The 20,476-nt window shown below is 36.6% G+C and overlaps 1 protein-coding gene across 1 annotated transcript in view; it reads left to right on the top strand.

Annotated features, from left to right (window-relative positions):
* The first annotated feature begins 13,022 nt into the window (after positions 1 to 13,022).
* The window catches only part of LOC140230962 (non-lysosomal glucosylceramidase-like), a 33,257-nt gene continuing 25,803 nt past the window's right edge, over positions 13,023 to 20,476 (top strand). Inside the window, exons 1-3 of the mRNA XM_072311106.1 lie at positions 13,023 to 13,355; positions 14,561 to 14,649; positions 15,780 to 15,895. Coding sequence (XP_072167207.1) covers positions 13,102 to 13,355; positions 14,561 to 14,649; positions 15,780 to 15,895 — 459 coding nt within the window. The 5' untranslated portion in view covers positions 13,023 to 13,101. The remainder of the gene's footprint in view (positions 13,356 to 14,560; positions 14,650 to 15,779; positions 15,896 to 20,476) is intronic.

Below are 20,476 nucleotides of genomic sequence, written 5' to 3'. Positions count from 1 at the left end.
TACTAAGGCTTATTTTTCAACATACGATGGCAATAACTAAGAAATCCTGTCCAACGGGAAACACAGAGCCAGGGCGAGAGAAATTAAATCTCAAGCGGGAGAATGGGAGATTTTGCAAAAATGGGCTTTCGGCGGGAGATCTCCCGTCGAAAGCAGGAGAGTTGGAGTCTGCTGTATGAAATTTATGTTCAAACAAAGAATGAACTTACATAGACCAGGTGACCAGAATGGACCATCAGTTAAACTGTTGACACTTTGGGAAAGCAGCCATTTTGATTTTATAGCATTGAAAGCATTTACAAACTTTTTCTGTCAATATTTCTAAATATCAGACTTGCATGTTGTCAAGTGGATGGATGTGCTGCCTGGCTACAGTACAGTAGCACCATCTGTAAGGAGTACATGAATAATTAATATACATTGTACAGTGCTTATCTTAATAGTGGATGTCGTATTTGTATAACCCCATGCCTGTACAGTATCATAGTATGTACAACACGTTGGGTGCAAATGACCTTTTTCTAATCATCTGCAAGGCAGAACTCTGAATGGTTTTCTATTAGCAGGAAATATGGCCCCATGAGCTGTTCATTGTGGGCAACACCCATTGTTGCTCTATGGTGCACAGGGACCATTCTGTTTTTTTATATATTAGATATCATATGACACTGCAGTATGTCTTTGTTGAGTCAGGAGTTGATATGGTGGCAAGGGTATGTGGTGGAGAAAAAGAAGATGGATGTCATATGATATGGCCAGCCTTCATAGTCAGTGGTCAATAAATATTTCAAGGATGATGTGCCTATTGTGAATGTTTTCTTCTTCTTCTTCTTCTATGTTACTGTCCCAACACCCTAAGTAGGGGCCAACCGGACAGGGGGTGCACTGGTGTTTATAGCGCGGAGAGAGAAGCTTAGAAACTACTAAGTAGTTGCTTTGCTCTTGGATGTAGTGGAGGGTTGCTGTTTTGAAGGATAAGGTACAGTACTGTACTGCATTAGTTTGGTGAAAGCAAAGTAGTAGACTATTGAAATTTGAACTGATAATATTCAAATCTCTTGATTGTAAACCAGCTTATTTTATATTCAGTAATTCATTTGAGATGGTCTTCCGATTGATAATAGAAAGTATTGTATGTATTTTTTGTTCAGTATTTTTGTTTGTGTGTAAGATATCAGATGTTATCTTTTCTGCAGTGTATTTTGGATCTACATTTGTATATGCTTATACTTTTCACAGGATGGACATTGATTCCCTAGTGCTTTTCATACATATTCAACCAAGACTTTTGTACCTGTAACTGCACATACATAAAGTACTTTTTACATGGAGCTTTTCTAATGTGTTCATGTGAAAGAGACAATTAGAATTTCTGTGCATACAATATCATGGTCATGACAAAGGCTGTGCTCTCCCTTCCGAAGGCTCAAGTGAGCTATTGCGAGTATTCTTCGTCCGGCGTCTATCGTGCGTGGTGCGTGGTGCGTAAACTTTTTTACATTTTCATCTTCTTCTTGAAAACCCCATGACCAATTTTCACCAAACTTGGCAGGTAGCATCCCAAGGGGGTTAGGATCTCAATTTGTTAAATGTGCACCATGCCCCACCCAGGGGGCCCCCAGGGGCTCCAAACCCCCCAAAATTAATGACTCTTTAAAAACCTTCTCCTCTAGAACCAGAAGTGATAGAACTAAGTTAAAGGTAGGGGATACCTTTTACAGAACTCCCAAAATGCAGCAAAACATTAGATATGAACCTCAGGAGACGCGTATAGGCCACTGCATAGAAATTTGGAAGTCAACAGTTATTTACAATTTGAATAATGCACAAAACTCAACTACTCAGTAGTTCTGTGTGTCAGCCACACTTAAGCCTTTTTGTTGCAGTCTTCTGTATTTTTATCTATAAACACAAATCTAAAAGTATAAGAGCTGATGTAATAACATTTAGAGTGTGTGGCAAGAATGTATTATAGAAATGTTTGTAGGTTTTGATGAACTTTATTCACAAAATATATGATGGGCACACATGCAGTGCATGGGTCTGCAAAGGTAGCCTAGTAATGTACTGGAATTTACGGTGAGCCCCGAAAAAAATTCAATTCAAAATCTAACGGTCAATAAAAATGTACTAAAGTATGATGTTACCTTCCACTTTCAATACTTTATGGGAGTTTCTAAAATGATACTCTCTTCAACCTACCACTGTGTTCATACGACTCTTCATTTAAGGCATGCAAATGGGATTCCCTACCTTTAATACTATGAGTTAGTACATTAATGACTGTAGTTTCAAGTTTGTTCATGGCAGATCCAGGGGTGCCCGGGGGGGGGGGGGGGGTCCAAATAGGGGCCTAAATTGTACATTTTCATCTTCTTCTTGAAAACCTCATGATGGATTTTCACCAATTAATTGTTAAAATTTTCTCAATTTGTTAAAATGGGCACCCCAAGGGGCCCAAACCTCCCAAAATTAAAGAATCTTTAAAAGTCCTCTTCTCTAGCACCAGCAGTGATATAGCTAAGTTGTATGAGTCAGTACATTGATGACTGTAGTTTCAAGTTTGCTCATGGTGGAATCAGGGGTGCTCCCCCCCCCCCCTTGGGACCCAGGGAGAGGGGTGGGGAGGGGTCCTAATGAGGCCTAAATTGTACATTTTCATCTCCTTCTTGAGAACCCCATGACTGATTTTCACCAAACTTGGCAGGTAGCATCCTTAGGGGGATAGGATCTCAATTTGTTCAAATGGGCACCGTGTCCCACCCAGGGGGGCCCCCAGGGGGCCCCTATCCCCCCCCCCCCAGTAAAGAATCTTGTAAAAATTTTCTCTAGAACCAGAAGTGATAGAGCTAATCTTGATGCTATGAGTGGGGGGGGGGGGGGGGGGCGAAGAGCTAATCTTGATGCTATGAGGGGGGGGGGGAGGGGGGTCCAAATTTGGGCCCTAATTGTACATTTTCATCTTATGTTTGAGAATGTCTGGTCAAATTTTAGTAGAGCTGCGTGTAATTTAGATTAGTGACTGCATGAAAGATGAACTTGCGATACTCAGGTGAGCGCGAGACCCCCGGGTCTCTTGTTTTTCTTTCTTTCTGTACTTAAAATTAAACTGCTGATCTGCTGTCAACTTTCTATTTGAGTTATTCTTCTTTCCTTTCTGTGCTTCATTCGATGTTTGATACATCCCATTGCTTGATTTAGCAACTGATCAATACAAAATATTCCTAAACTAATTGTCAGTTGTACACGTGTATTTACGTACATGTACATAGCCAAGGCACCAATCCCTATAATGCCTGTTGTATGAATGAAACATTTAGTTCTTGTCACACTGCTACCTGTGAGTCCATTTGTTTTGAATACAATGTACGGTCAACCAGCATCAATGGCAAATGTTGGGGGAATCTATAGATAAGCACTAACTGTGTGGCAAGTTACATGGTGGAGTTATTAGGTGAAGTTATACAGTTTTCAAACAGCATGATGCTTGGATAATGCTTGCTCTTAATAGCAATACTGGTAATCACAGAATGTACTCCCCCACATTCCTCTTTAGTAATTTTCTTTATACTCAGCTACCATTACACTGTTTATGTCATCAACCTTCCTGGGTAGAGAAATGTTTCTTGTGTGCACTTTTGAAAAATGTTAGGTTTTGAACACTTTACATTTCTACTCCACGATATTCAAATTCTGTTCTAGGCACAAATTCTAAACCTCTGCCTGCAAGGCATGTTGCCTGTGTATGGATGTGTCTTTCTAGCCGATCTTTACTAACTGTGTTATGCAGAGACAGCAATATATTACCTGAACTTTAGAATTGATTTTTTATTTCATAAAGAGTTTATTTCTTATAAAAATAAAACAAAAAACAAAAAACAAATCAAGAAGAGAGAGAGAAAAGAATGGTTTATAAGACAGAAAGTTTGTTTTTGTTTAAATTTGTAATCATCAGAACAAAATGTTGTTCATGCATGAAAAAGGAAGAGGAAAGGAAGAATGGTCAAGGACAAATTAGACCTCTAGGCTCTAGAGGTCAAATGAAGAGAAAAGGTAGTATGAACAATGGTCATTAATCATTGGAAATGGCTAATCTTCTATTGACCTATATGTAGTAAGTAACCAGGGGTTTATTTTGTGGTAAAGCAGATCTCTAGTACACTTGTACAGTGTACGTGGACGGACTTGATCTAGATCCAATGAGTAGAAATACATGTAGATATATTATTTAAGCAATGTCCTCACTTAACACAAAATGTTTGTCCCAGTAGATCATACAACGTATTTATTACTCTTTCATTATGGAAGAAAGCATTACATTAAATGTTTGTTTGGACAAAAAATAAACTATAGAATCAGTATAATCTTAAGAATTAAATTTTCTCTTTGACTTCGTGACAATTCAGCCACAAGGTTGGATGTAAAGTGTTTTGCAGGGTGTTTTTTTTTTTTCTTTTGTCAGATACACATTTTTTAAAATGCAGTATATGTTATTATGCCGAATAATAATAATAATGATGATAATAATAATAATAATAATAATCATTGTTATTCTGGTTATTATTACTATTATTATTATTGTTATTTTGTTATTATTATTATTATTATTGATTTATTACCGCAATTATTATCAAAACTGGCATGCACATCATTTATCATTATTGACAGACTTGTAGAATTCACATTTTATAACCTACCTGGCTTACCTCAAAGGAGGATTTGATTTGAAATTGGAGAATGAAGGCAATGCATCAGTGGTAAGTTAATAAATGAAGTTAAGAGAGAAATATTGATTTACCACTTAAATGACAAAACCTTCTATACCTTGTCATGTGGGCACACCTCAAGAAAGATTTCTTGGTTTTATGACTTCATTTTCAGTGCATTATCTATGGCACTCATGATACGTAAGTTGCATAAATTGAACACAGTCAGGAGAGGAAGTTTACTTTTAATCTATGGTGGTGTTTTCTTTTGCATTTTTTTTTTTTTTTTTTTTTTTTTGTGCAGTCTGGTAGCATCACATAACTCAGATATTGAGTGTATTTGGCATTCAACTGCAGTACAGGTTCATTGCACTTATAGACTTTCTCTGCAGTTGCTGCAAACAGAGCTGTTCCCATTGTGCCTCTATATTTAGCTGAAAGTAAAGTGTTGCTTCTATGCATAATTTTGTTACCCGTAGATACAGATGTCCAGTGGGTGATAACTGACAAAGTTTTGGGAGATCCATGCTCTGGAATTTCTCAAATGGTAAAAATGATATATTATTTAAAGATAATTTAATGAGTTTTGGTTTTTTTAAAAAAGGTGAAGATTTGCATACTGTTCAATGGTCATGACCTAATCACCTCTGCAAATTTGAGTAAGTGGTTGCAACTAATTTCACTAGTAGTATTAAAAAACTTCAGAAAGTTAAAGATGTGACATCACTTCTGTTTATAGATCCAATCTGTAATAAAATCTTTGCTGTTCTGTCCATCGTCTTTTGCTTTAGTTATTAAAGCCAACTTTTATATGGTGTGGAATTGCACTTTGACCTTTGTGCATTCATTCATATTTGCGTATTTAAGCAAATATTTCATTGATATCACACACACCAATCGTATGTGTGCACACTGTAAATAGACACATTCTGGATGCTGATAATGTTTAATAATAGTGGTATACAGCTGTATCACTGAAGCAGAAATTCAACAGCGTCATACTAGAGTCTACCACGGTATTTCATGTATAATAGAGAGAGGTTTGCCATTTCTATGGCACCAGACACAAAATAAGTAATTGGTTGTGAGCATTATACCTATAGATGAGGGTCCATGACGTCAAATGACACGTTGCCTGAGGGGCAAAAACAATTCATGTGTGTATTATTATTTCTCCGTAACCATGTAACTTCCACTGTGGGCTTTGATGACATGCGAGAATCTAGTGGGGGGGGGGGGGGGGGGAATTTAACACTGCCATCACCGACGTGCAGAAATGTGATCACAATTCCTCTCTTTATTCTACTCATCTGTTGCAATGGTAATCATTCAGACTACATAAACATGAAATCTTTAGAGGAAATTTTACCTCTTAAAGAGAAATATGGGCCATTCTCAGATTAAGTGTTCAATTCCATGTGAGTAAAACCGAAAAATCAACCACAAAGTAATACATTCAAAGATGTGTTTTCGGAAACTTCAAAACCGGTCAAATACGAAACAAAAAGTGGAACATTCTAAGTGATAGCCATTCATTGAGTTAAAATGAATGGAAATAGAGCATCATATATGATTTTTGATAACCAATCAGATACGTTACCGCAAATTTACATGTTGTAATGGACTCCTAACTCTGAATTAAATTTATTGTTTTGATCCAATTTCTGTTCAGGAAAAGACATCTGTCCCCCTAAAGATATTGGGGTTTTTCAAGAGGTAAAGTTGTTGTCATCCCTTGCTAATTGGTAGAAATTATTTCTGTGTGGTAGGTTGAAATATGCTTTTTGCTGAAAGGAAATATAACCTTAAGATTCACTTTGTATTTTTAGCAAATTTCGCTTACAAATAAAGTTTCGAATCCCACAAATCATGCAAAGGGAACGATCCGATCTGGAATTTCCACAGGAAACAAATATGAATTGCTTTCCTGGGGAAATAACTATTGAAAAACATCGAATCACCTTTGGTAACGTATCTGGTAAAATATAAGTAATGATTTTAGTTGTGTATGAATTAATAAATATCACCTGTTTAATTATTGACCTCATGAATTGATGTAAAAATGAATGATGTAAGCCCAAATTAACAATTTTAAACATTGTACGTAATATTTAAACTATGAAATGTAGTGGAAAAGAGCCCTAAATGTGAAAGCTGAGTTCTTCATTCACAGAATATTCTCATCTTACGTCTGAATGTATTTATCCATCTGACTACAAATATTCATTAAGTTTTGATGGATAATGCAAACAAGGTTTAAAAAATATATTTTTGCAGGCACTTAGAAGGAAGTAGGTACAGTCTATATGAACTCGATATACTAAACAGTTGTTTGACCTATGGTAACGTATTTGGCTCATCCGTTTTAATGAAAATGAATAAATAATTGTTCAACTTATCAATGAATCTTGAGTAGTTCTTCATATGTTGAAAAACACTAGAATAAATATGCAACAGAACAATGAAACTTTTCTCGGAAGCGTTTCATAAACTACTTTTTTATACTCTTTCAAAGTTTGGTAACGTATCTGGCGTACCGTAAATGAATCTGTCGGTGAAGTTACAGAGCAATTTCTACTGAATATTCTTCATTTGAACATAACTTTAATTTTCTATGGAAGCGTCATTCTATGCAGAATTGTTTTATGAATACTTTGTTTTACATAACATTATTTGTCACCGTGGGTGCCCTGAATTATACGTAACGTATCTGCTAAATTTGAAAAGCAAAAAACTGATATGCTGAATCTTAGCTTCGTCTTGTAAAATAAACGTTCAAAGTTGTTGCATAGAATATGAAAGAGGCTGGGTTTTATAGAATAGAACTTTGGAGTTTATGAGCACACAACGATTTGTTTGTAAAAACATTTACAATTTCTTTTCAGCATTTTGATTATGTGGTAACGTATCTGTCGGAAAACTTGGGATTAAATTGTGAGACACTGACGCACAAAGAAAAATCATGTGGAAGTGTTGCTCTTTTTCACCTCTCTGTCCTTTTGGTGTAAGAATATAATCCTGAGGTCCAATAAAACGAAGCATGTAATGTGTAGGGATATATTTTGACCAGATTTGATCCCCAGAAAGCACAAGACCAATGAGCAAAATTCGGTCACGTATCTGGGGTAACGTATCTGTGGTAACGTATATGGTCGATCATATTATTATGAGAGCGATATCTACCAAATATTTCTCACTTGTACTAAACTTTAATGTTGAATCGATGCGTCATTCCGAGGAGTAATGTATAATATACAATTTGTCTGACATTGCAATATCTGTCGCAGTGGGTGGCGTGAAAAGTATGTAACGTATCTGTCCAAATAAAAGTGTAGAAAACCGATATTGCAAACATTGTACCGTATTCTCAATAAAGAGCTGTTGCACAAAAAAATCTAAGTACTTGCAGTGTATGAAGTATATCCTCAGGGTTTCATATACACAGGGTCATTGCATAGTCTTGTTATTTTCGCAATGCTGTAACACTAAAGAAACTGGTAACGTATCTGGCGGTGAATTTGGTGACAGGTTTCAAAAGGCTATAAAAAAAGAAGTCAATAAAAATTTTGGAACTTTTCGAGTATTGTGATTAGCACATATGATATGCCCATCGTCCAAGAAAATGATTTTTGGAAAGTGTGTTTGTGGACGGAGAGGAGCGATAAAACATAATTCTGAAATAGCCGGCGACACTGCGTTTTGGGGGTCTTAACGAAGTTTAACAGCAAAATTTTATACAAAAAGGCAGACAACCGCATTTGATCGTGTTTATTTTTAACAAATAAAGTCCTCGTGATATATTATAAACATTTAAATAGTATCTAATAGGTTTCAGGGAACCGCAAACTGTCATGGAATGTCGGCGACACCAAAATTCCGTATTTGAACGCTTTTACTGAGAATGGGCCATATGCTATAAATATGACAAAAGCACTGATTCAAAAAAAAAAAGAAAAAGAAAAAAAAAGAAGGATCAGTTTGAGTGCTGCCATTGTGATGGACTTTGAGCACTGGAATGTGGTACTGTATACGCTATATATTTCGTGAGTCTAAATTTTCGCGAATCCGGAATTCCCGACGATTTCGCGAGTGGTTAAATTAGCGATCATGGAGTCCTGTACTGTACGGAGAAATGCACACGCATACGTCACATCCACATCGGGGTCAAAGTCAATATTTTTGTGTGTCTTTAATTTCGTGAATAGCACCTGGCTCGTGAAATTCACAAAAATAAAAACCTCGCGAAATACTTGGCATAAAAAAATACAGTATTATGTCTAACATGACATAACAATGAGATCAGATCCTGGCTCTGACTTTTATCTCAAGTGTTAGTGATGTGGAAACTGATCTTCTGATGTAGGCCTACTGTGTTTCTTTTCATTATCAAGAGTGAAATTTGTATGATTGCAATAAGTAATGTGATGAAATAATGATATTCAAGATGAGATTTGTATGCAAATTTTCCTTTCTACAAAAGGTTCTTATTTTACAGAGCAGTGACAAAATATCTCAAAACACCACAAGATACATTTGTAACTGTTAGCCAAATAGTGGCGGTGCAGATAAATTTCTGTGACTTTTGAGGCACTGAATGCGGACCAACAAACTCGTGCATAACTTGCCATTTAACAGAACAAGCATGTGCTCACTGTTTGGATTTTGTTGAAATATGGTGCACAGTTAATTAATTATGCAGCATTACCTGCCTTTTTAGAATGGAAGATTACACAAAAGCATATCATAGCTGAAGCATGTGTTGTGCATCTGTGTGTGTTTCATGTGTGTGTAAAGTTTCAGTATAAGTACTAGGTCTTATCACTAAGTAGATCGATGGCACTGTTTTCGCAACCAGCTCCCTTATCATGCTGAAAACCTCCTTTGGATAAATGGCCCAGCTAGTTATACATTGACTTCTTTGACAATACAAACACCTCCTTTGACCACATGAAACTGGAGTCTTTTGATGTTGTTGTTTTTCCTTTTCTTATTATTTGCATCACACAGTTTGAGACTTTGTGTAATCTGGTCAAATCTGTGTACCGGTACAAGCACATTATGTGGTCAGATGCTGTGTGTGGGTGTTCTCTGTGTGGAAGACACAATTTTTGCTGCTTCTTTTCAGACTTGCGTGCTGTGCGGTGTTTGCTAGTGTTGCGAGCTGTGAGTGCGTAGTAACCTTTCTAACCACTCAAATAATGTAGGAGCAGTACGCCAGGTAGGAAACAACTTTGTGGTGTTCACATACTCTGTCAGTAATAGATTCAATTACGTCCAACACTTTTCACTTCAGATCATTGATGATGGTCTTGTGAAGTATGGGAATCTTGAACCATGACAAGCATGTACAACTGTATGTCATGTTATTCTGTAGATTTAAATTTGATTTCAGATTTTTTTTTTCTCGAGTCTATACACATTTTGTTTTCTCCATGTATCAAAATCACCTGACAATGTTGATTTCCGATTTTTTTTTTTTTCAGTAAACCTCGATATCATCCCTGTTAAATGCAAGGATTGAAGGGACAATGTATTTAAGTTAGTATTGTGACTTTTGTCGCCAGTCCCTCTTAAGTTTTTATGTGATTTTTTTTTTTTTTTTTTTTTTTTTAGTTCATGATCGATGTGATGCTTTGAAAATGTTTGATGTTGTCGTATTTATACCCCCACCACACGTAGTGTGAAGGGGGTATATAGGAATCACTGTGATGTTGGTCGGGCGGTCGGTCGGGCGGTCGGGCGGTCGGTCTGTTGCAAAATCTTGCGTCGCAAACTCCTTCTACAGTTTTGAAGGAACTTAAATGAAACTTAGGGTAAATGATGATATTGAGGTATAGATGTGCAAGACATGTTTTTTGTGTTTGTCGGACAATGTGTTGCCATGGTAACCATAATTTTACCAAAACCTTGTGGATTGAATAACTTCCATAGTATTTAAGCAATCAATTTCAAAATTGGTATCTATGATGATCTATAGGTGTAGTTATGCAAGACACTCTTTGTGTTTGTACTTGACAAAGCGTTGCCATGGTAACCGCATGTTTTCTTCAAAATCTTGTGGAGTGAACAACTTCCACAGTTTTGAAGCAATTGAAATCAAATTTGGTAGGCATTATGGCCTTGAGGCATAGATGTGGAACACATAATTTATGTGTTTGTCGGACAAAGCGTTGCCATGGTAACCATAATTTTACCAAAACCTTGTGGATTGAATAACTTCCACATCATTCAAGCAATTAAGGTCAAATTTAGTATGATGATCGGGAGGTGTAGTTATGCAAGACACCAGTGTGTTACTATAAGAAAAATGTGTTGCCATGGTAACCACTCATTTTTGCATCAAATTGAACCATTTAATCTATGTAGGTGAAATTTGGTGTGTATGATGCTTTTTAAGTGTAGTTTTGCAAAATGTCCTTTGTATTTGTATCGGACAATGCGTTGCCATGATAACTGCATGTTGTTTTTTTTAAATCCTGTAGAGTGAATTTCTTCCACAGTTTTCAAGCAATTGAAACCAAATTTGGTAGGCATTATGACCCTGAGGTACACATGTATAGATGTGGAACACATAATTTTTGTGTTTGTCACACAAACCGTTGCTGTAGTAACCACAATTTTACCAAAACCTAGCAGATCGAATAACTTTTCCATCATTCAAGCAATAAATGTCAAATTTAGTATGTATCGTGATTTACGAGTGTGGTTTTGCAAGACACAAATGTGTTAGTCTAAGGAAAATGTGTTGCCATGGTAACCACTCATTTTTTTGTATCAAAATAAACCATTCAAGCTATGAAGGTCAAATTTGGTGTGTATGATGGTCTTTAAGTGTAGTTATGCAAAATGTCCTTTCTGTTTGTATCAGACAATGCATTGCCATGGTAACCACACTTTTTACCCAAACCTTGTGGAACTCAGTGTCAACTCTGTAATTGTACAGTAAACTAAAATTATTCTGTTTCCAATTCGATAAGTGCACAAACTTGGTATTAACGTCATTGCCCTCATGACATCACATACTATAAAGCAACACTAGGGGTGGGGGTATTAATCACCTTCAGTGATAATTCTTTTTTTTTTTTCAAGTTTTATCAGCTTTAATTGAAATGCAACATACAGTAATGTCATTATCAAGTATCGGGGTTTCAAAGATCTTGTAGTTGTATGCACTATGAAAGCTATTGAACGCATGGAATAAAAGCAGAAATACATGTACTGTGCCATAGATTGCTTTACTATTCAAAAGATAAGCCTAGATCTCAAATACTGTCATGTTTATTTATATGCTACAGGTGAAGAGTCATTCAGCATGATTTGCACTTAATCTCACCAGCCTGAGCATACAATGCGCTTCAATTGCGTTGTTGACAATAGCCTATGTAGTTATTTATACAGTCTGTGACGGTACTAACATCCTTCCTTCACACCTTTGCATTGTACAAAAGTATTGTTAGCATGATCATGTACCTGATGTTCTTGCATTTCATTTGAGGTTTTGTTTGAAAAGAAGAAAGAGCTGTAATTGAATGAATGTCTGATTTGAATATTGCCAGTGTTATTATTTTACCAGCGTTACCAGCAATATATTGCTTGTGTTACTGTTTTGTCTCAACACAGGAAATTTGCTGCAGAAATAGATGTCATGATAAGATTTCAGATTTATTGTCATGACCATTAAATTTTTAAATTTGGCAAACTCATTCAAGTTTTCAGTAACCGGTTTTAATGATCATATTTGTGTAAGAATTCAAAAGGAAGAATAAGATCACTTGTATCTTTGTGATGTAGATATTTATTTTTTTTTTTGTCATGTAGATATTTAAACAGTAACAATGTTGTTATGTGAATCAATACTTGAGGAGGTATTTCCATTTTCATAGACATTATTTGTAATTCATAAACAAATACTTTTTTTTTTGGTATCATCTGCATAACCTGTCAGTTCCACCATGTAATCATGAGAGGTTGGTAAATTAGTGTGTAGTCATGCCATATATATATCCGCTTCCCATACCTTAGAAGGTAATTTGTACTTTTGAATCTTCTTCTGCTTCCGGTATGATTTCCAGGAAATGACATGAAGTGTGCAGCTGTTGCAGGATTGGTGTGACTGAGATGCGGCCAGAGACTGTTGGAAGGAAAGGAAGTGTCAGTCACTCACAGACACTCAGACTCTGTGAAGAGCGAGCATGAGGCGAGGATCAAATTCTTTGAAGTGCACATAACCGAGTTCAGTAGATTTTTTTGATCCTCACACCAACGAGAGACGGCGGATGCGTGTGCAGGTGAAATGGCTGCAGCCATCGACGAAGAGTTCCGCAACAGCCTCAGCATCGACGATGATCGCCAAGACGACCTCGACAGCGACCTCCCGGAAGTGGAGGAGAATGGGATGGCAGAGAGTGCATCGTCCCTGAGTGGGGCAAGTGACTATAGGACCGACGGGCAAGTAGCCCACAACAATTCGGCCAGTCTGAGGTCGTCGCCAGACAAACACGCTGCCAAGAACTTTGAACTCTTGGAGCAGCTTCGGATTCCCCGCTACTGCTGGACGGTTACTCTCAACCACAAATTCCAGGAGAAATGGCGGCCTCTCACAATGGTCCGTCCAAACCAGATAAAAGCCTTCATTTTGCCGTCTGTCAGGTGAGACACTTCATTCTAAAGCCCCTACATTGTATGGGGCAAGCCCTGTTTTAGCATGGCCACTGGGACCACCAATTTAGCCCTGTTGCAATTGATACCGCATTGTAAATGTACTTAAAAATGAGACCATGTATTCAATACAATAATGGAAAAGCAGGGCTGGCAGAGTCACATCGTTAAAAATGGTACCTTGTTGTAAGCAATCTTGTTATAACAGGCCTTCCCTGTACATACTAACTTTTTGACTGTGACTTGTTATCACAAACTTAAACAAAAAATGCTTTGGACCCTTTCAATGCATGCCAAACATTGGGTCCCCCCCCCCCCCCCTCCTTTTCCATAATTGTAGATGTGTGTGCCAAAACAAAAAAAAGGAAATATTTTCACAAGTTTTTTGTCTCCCCATTATTACGATGTTTAACAAACACATTCCAATTTCATTAGAGTATCAATAATATTATTGTCATGGCGATAATCCACTGATAGTAGACTGGTTCTGTAACTATTCAGATTTTCTGCATGATTTGTTCCCAAAAGTTGCCCTTATCAACCACAAAGCTTACTGAGGCTTGCCTTATCTAGCAACATCCAGTGCCTATGGAACTTAAAGGAGACCTCCGGATGATTTTCAGATTTTTACATTTGAATAACTATAAATTAATTAAACTGAGGACAGAGTTTCAGAATTTGTGATGATTGGGATGAAGAATAAGAATATTTTCAAAATTTAGAAGAAATTGCAATGAACAAGGATGATGACATGGCAGAGTCACCAAAAGAATGCATGAGATGTGGCTCAAGGAAGCAGAACAAAAGAAGAAGGCATGCATAGATTAGACACAGGTGAACTCGCAAGCAAGCGGTATTGCAATGGAATTACACTGCTACATTTCTGAAATATGTGAACCTCCTATGTCATCATCCTTGTTCAGTGTAATTTGTTTGAGGTTTTTCAAAGTATTGTTTCTCTGCTCAAGAACCAAAATGAATTCCAGAGATTTATGCATGGAGTTGTCGATTTTTGTACTACATGATGTGAAATTATGAAAATCGTCTGGAATGTCCCTTTAATGGGAGGGAGCAGATGGATAATGTGCTTCATTACTAGGCTGTAGGAAAAGGAACATCCCTAGATTGTAATTAATTGCAAAAACAGTCTTGCACATTGCAGCATCTCCTGTTGTGTGTCTGTCCAATCTCTGCAGATATTCACAAATGCACTTTAAGATGTGGAGAGGTGGAAAGAGGCCATTTATAGATGTGCTTCATCCAGTCAAATTTAGACCCATATTTGGTGAGTATATTCAGTGAGTAGGTTTATGTTTATTGTAGATTTTAAAGAAAAATGCTAAAAAATTTATGCTAACAACACAAACAGAAGAAAGCTGACCAGAAATGAATATGATTTATTAGTGGAAAAATGAGCAAGAAAAATGGGATTCCATCAGGATCCCGATGGAATCCCATTTTCTTTGCTCATTTTTCCACAAATAAACATTTCATTCAAGCCAGTATTTTAGAAAGTTATCGATTTTGCAAAAATTACTCAATACTCACAATGTTCTAGAAATATGATAAAAAAAAGCAGTTGATGTATGGGATTTACAATTAGTTGTTATTTTTATAATGTGTCACTAATACTATTGTAGTCCATGTTTACACACTGGACCCCAAGTGTTGTATCCTATTCAATCCAGAGAAATGAAACAAGCACCTTTACAAACATTGAATGGATGGTATGGTTTTGATTGAGATAGGAATGCGTTAATCTTTTTATGAGATAATTAGAAACCAATTATATGAAATATTAAAGAGCATACCATTCTCAAAGGAATTCAAAGTTTATCTGATGAAAATTGGTTTTGAAATGGCTGAGATATCCAAAAACAGAGCAAAACAAAGTGGTCATAATAAAAGTTGGGTCCCACCTTTTATAAGGACCTCTTTGATTTAGGATATCTCAGCCATTTCAAAACTGATTTTCATCACGTAAACTTTGAATTCTTGTTAGAATTGTATGCTCTTTGATATTTCCTTTAAGCAGTTTTTAATTATCTCATAAAAAGTTACAACCTGAATCCCCATCTTAACCAAAACTATACCATCCCTTTAAGGGACATTTATGATTCAAGCCCGGAAGATCTTCATCCTCCGTGAGTTCCTATTTGTATACTGTAAAATATGATATATTCGCAGCATGAAATTTTCTGCAGCATGAAATTTTACATGAGTTGCCTCTAACTTTCCATGCATATAGTGTAGACAAGAACTTTTGCGAATCTTGGCTCGCAAAATTCGTTAAATTACAATGCGCGCAAACATTCCTCGTTTTACAGTACAATGCAACCCAATCATATATCTTCAGACAAACTTGGGTCTACACTTTTTATTCTCTCTCATCCCTTTTGGGCTTGGTACAATCAGGTGTCCCTATTGGTGGTATTGGGTGTGGTGCAATCAACCGAGGCTGGAAGGGCGACTTCTGCCGATGGTCCCTCAAACCTGGAAAGTACTCATACCATACTGTAGATTTGAATCAGGTGAGTTCTTTTCTATTTTTCTCTCTCACTTTCACTCTAATTTGGCCATGAAAGTAGTAGTACCATACTTTGGCTTTGAATGTATTCATACCATAATGTAGATTTGAATCAGTTTTGCAAGTGGCTAACTTTCCTATCAAGACTCCCAGCAACTGGACCCCATGGGAGTCCAGCTATTGCAGCTGAATATGGGTTATCCAGCCATCTTCTCAGATGGAACTGAATCAAACAAACAAATAAACAAACAAACAAACAAACAAACAAACAAACAAACGAACAAATCTGGTGATTTTCTTTTCTTTACTCCAGCCGTAATAGTATTTGAAACCTATTGGCTTTGAATATGAAGTAAATTTGTGTCTTTCCTAAACTAGTCCTATGGTGTAGCTGACATTGACCCATGCAAATAAATCCTGGTATTCATAGTATATGTGACAAAGAGTTAATGAATTACTGCCACATTTGCTGTGATGATCATTTAGAACTTATTCTGTAAGCATTAAAACAGGAACTAATGAGCTATATTCACCACATCACCCATCTGCCATGGGTATTGGGTACAATGAAAGTATACATTCTTTTTGTAGACTCTGCCAAAATGATGTGAATATTGGGAGCGTAACCCTTAGCATCTGTGCAAATTTATAACCATTAGGCCCAAAAAAAAAAAATTGTTGCATTGGCGTAACATGAGATTTTCAAATGGGGTCGGTCGGGCGGATTTTTTTTTTTTTTATTTATTTATTTTTTTTGCTACCTGCATTTTACGTGTAAAACTCGTGCTCAGCTCAATAAACAGTTACACCTGCTGCACCGAATGTGCTGTGTTCATCTATTCTACAAATCATTTATGAGGCCAATATTACTGGAATTATACCCCTTCACAGAATTTAAAGATGTTGAAATCCCTATCCTGAATGTTTTCACTTTATATTTTACTATTTTGACTTAGATAAGATAGATGCAAATTGACCCATATGTACGATCTTTTCATCGCACACGGCGATCTCTATTACAGTCCCACATATACAGATTCGTGTAAGTTCTCCACACAAGAAACCTACGGCAAAACTGTGCACAATACATCGCAGTCTGAATGCTACGTATACACTGAATAAATCTTGTTAGAGTACGTGTCCGTGTTGGAAACAGATGACGTACTGATCAAGGAAGGCTTATGCGAGGCGCTAGATCTCTCCCTCGTACATCCGATATCCCCAGAGCCGTTTCTACTTCCGGGTTTGTGCGATCGCGATCGCAATCAACAAGATATTTGATATCGATAGCAAAAAAAAATAATAAAAAAACATGGGGTCGGCGGAATTTTTAGGGTCGGGCGGGTTACGCCAATGCAAAAATTTTTTTTTTTTGGCCTTACTGAGATAATGAAAGTGCTTTTACAATCAGGAATTCTGAATAACTCACTACTCATGGTATAGTGGCAAGAGTGATTCATTACATGCGGTTATGGCACATTCCATCAGGCTGTAGTCATCTGTTTTTGTTTTGTTTTTTTTAATTTATTTATTTATATTTTGCCTTTTTTGGGGAGGATGCAGGGTTATGTTAGTAAAATTACTCTGGATCAAGATATAGAAAAAAAAACTTAAAAAAAAAAAAACATTCAATTTGTATTTCTGTGTAGAATTCTCTTGGTTATCAAGTAAGTCATAATAGGGCTTATTCTACCTCCAGATTTAACATGTAGTATATTGTGCCTGCATTCTTTTTATTAAGAGATAAGGTGACATTTCAATTGCATTATCAACAAAATTCATTAAAAGAATGACGGTAAATAAATAACAATACATTATTCCAGTTCCCTTTGGTCATTTTCCATTTTTATACATGGTGTCATGGAGTGTGCATGATGGAATAAAATGATTAGAATTCATCATCAGTTTATTGCATTTATGGTGTCTGCAGAGTGTGAAAGTCAGTTCATGGCTTATCAGTTACGCCACTCTGCTAGTTAACATTTAACAGAGCGTCGGGCACAAGTGTACATTCAACACAAGCAAACTTCCTCAGGTGTGTTTTAAAGTTTTTAGCATTTGATTAATCATTGACCAAAATAAAAAGGGAAATGTTGTCTGAAAGGAGACAAATTGGACAGCATTAAGATAGATGCAATTATTGTTATCTAATTTTCCAGGCAGCACAAAAGTCAATTTATCATTTTTGGCAGATCATCAAACAAACATTCATAACTAGGTCGATTGGCCTCACCAAGGAAGTGTCACTTCCCTGCCCTTACCAGGCCGGTGTATCTTGTAAAGACCTTGTCTATTCACACCTTCTCATTAATGTTCCAAGTCTGAATTTTCTTACAGACTTGTAAGGCAAAATCTAGCATTGTAAATCCAGACTGGCTAGAAAGGTGTATGTACATGCAAAAAGAATGATTTCATGTTGGCATACTACCAAGGCCAATAACTTAAAGGAGAATTTATGCCCTCCCTGGATTGTGCGAATGTAGCAATATAATTAGAATGCATCATCGAAGTTGGAGGAAAATTGGACAATACATAAAAAAAAAAATCATATATATTCTTTTTAAAGATTAGCTGCTGCCAATACAAGATTAGAAATCTACATTTTGTGATATCATAGTAGTGGAAGGATATAAAAGGAATACAAGAGAATTCCACAAATTGTCAATGTTCTCATATAATAAAAGAGTTGACTTGCATTGTATCTCCTTGAAAAGGCAGGGGAATGATATTACCCTTTTAATAGCATAGTATGTCAGTGCAGGGAGGTGAGTCTCACCTCCCTGGTCAGTGATAAGACAGCCAAAGTATTCAATTTTACTTACCCAGGGTAACAAAATGGCATTTTGTGGAATTCTCCTTACATTTTTTCTATACCATTCCACTACTTTGTCATGAATTGTTGTAGCCTTCTTATCCAGTGATGATGACATGTGGATTTAATAGATATTTTACAACTTCATAACTTTTGATACAATTGTCTAGATTTTCGTCGAACGTCACTGGTGTGTTCTACTATACGTCTGCAATCCACAAAATTACATCATACCTGATCAGGGTTAACCCACATGTATCAATGTAGTGTTGTAATGTAGCCATGTAAATTCACACTAGGATGGTTTCAGGCAACATATAAATTAGTGCATTTTTGTTTTAGTTTACTTTATTTTGATATTTCTCAAAAAAAAATAAACAATATTTTGTGGTATTGAAAAAGAAGTATAAATGTATATACATAACAGGTGTACTATTTAACAGATACAAATTATAGAGGATGTACCAATATTTCCCTACTTTGTCGTAAGCATAGAGGAAATAGAATTGTGCCTGCCATTCTTACTGATACATTGCTAACTTGGAAATCGGAAACCACTTTATAAACAGGAAGTGCAACAGACTTCAATGTAACAAACTTTTTATGTGTCATATTCACCATGTAATCGGAACCGCAAGCCACTTTATCAGGACATGTTTTGGCTGAAACACTTCCATTGTCCATCACTGATGTCTAAAAATTCTAATTCAGTCCTTAGAAATAATTACAGTGATTTAACTTCATCTCTAGAAGAGGTATTTTCTAATCGGTGCCAGACAAATTCTGCCGATAACACAGCTAAACGTTTTCCATTGGGCAGTAGGACATTCTGTCAGTGGTCATCATTGAGCACTGTCAGCTTCTACTCAGATATACACAATTACCACCACTTCAGTTTGAGTACAGAGAGTCACCTTCACCATGTTCAGTCCATGCTCTCCGTCTTTGTGCGTCTGTATGTGTAGTGTTTGCAGAGACTCCAACTCTACCGTTTTCGACGGGAGATCTCCCGCCGAAAACACATTTTTGCAAAATCTCCCGTTCTCCCGCTTGAGATTTAATTTCTCCCGCCCTGGCTCTGTGTCTCCCGTTGGAAAGGATTTCTTACTTATTGCTATTGTATGTTGAAAAAATAAGCCTTCGATAGCACCAGAGAGCGTCTAGAATCTTAGGAACTCCGCGCTTTGCACACATCAACTTGGAGTCTCCCGTTTGCTAGGGGTTTCAGGCGGGAGAATCTCCAGATCAGAAGGTCCTTTGGGTTGGAGTCTCTGTTTTTGTGTTTCTGACCGTGTGTGTGTGAGAAAAATGGATTTGTCCTTACGCTGTAAATGCCATAAAATGCTTAAAGGACAAGTTCACCTTCACATACATAAGGATTGAGAGAATGCAGCAATATTAATAGAACACATCAGTGAAAGTTTGAGGAAAATCGGACAATCTTTTCAAAAGTTATGAATTTTCAAAGTATCTGCGCAGTCACTGCTGGATGAGAAGACTACTACAGTGTATGGTGTCACATGCGTACAACGATATAAGGAAAATAAAAAGAGACTTTCGCAAAACTTTACTTTACGAATAAAATGCATGTTTCTTTGACTTGTTACTGGCTTATGTTAAGGGTAATATTATTCCCCCTGCCTTCTGAAAGAGAGAAGTCGAGTGTTCTTTTGTAATGCGAGAAAAATGGAAATATGTTGAATTTTCTTTATTCTTTCTTTATATCGTTGTACACATGTGACATCACAAGTTATAGTAGTCTTTTCATCCAGC

This window comes from Diadema setosum, chromosome 7, assembly GCF_964275005.1.
Source record: "Diadema setosum chromosome 7, eeDiaSeto1, whole genome shotgun sequence".
Taxonomy (NCBI): domain Eukaryota; kingdom Metazoa; phylum Echinodermata; class Echinoidea; order Diadematoida; family Diadematidae; genus Diadema; species Diadema setosum.
Note: the sequence above shows the minus strand (reverse complement) of the source record. Positions and strands in the feature narration are given on the sequence as shown.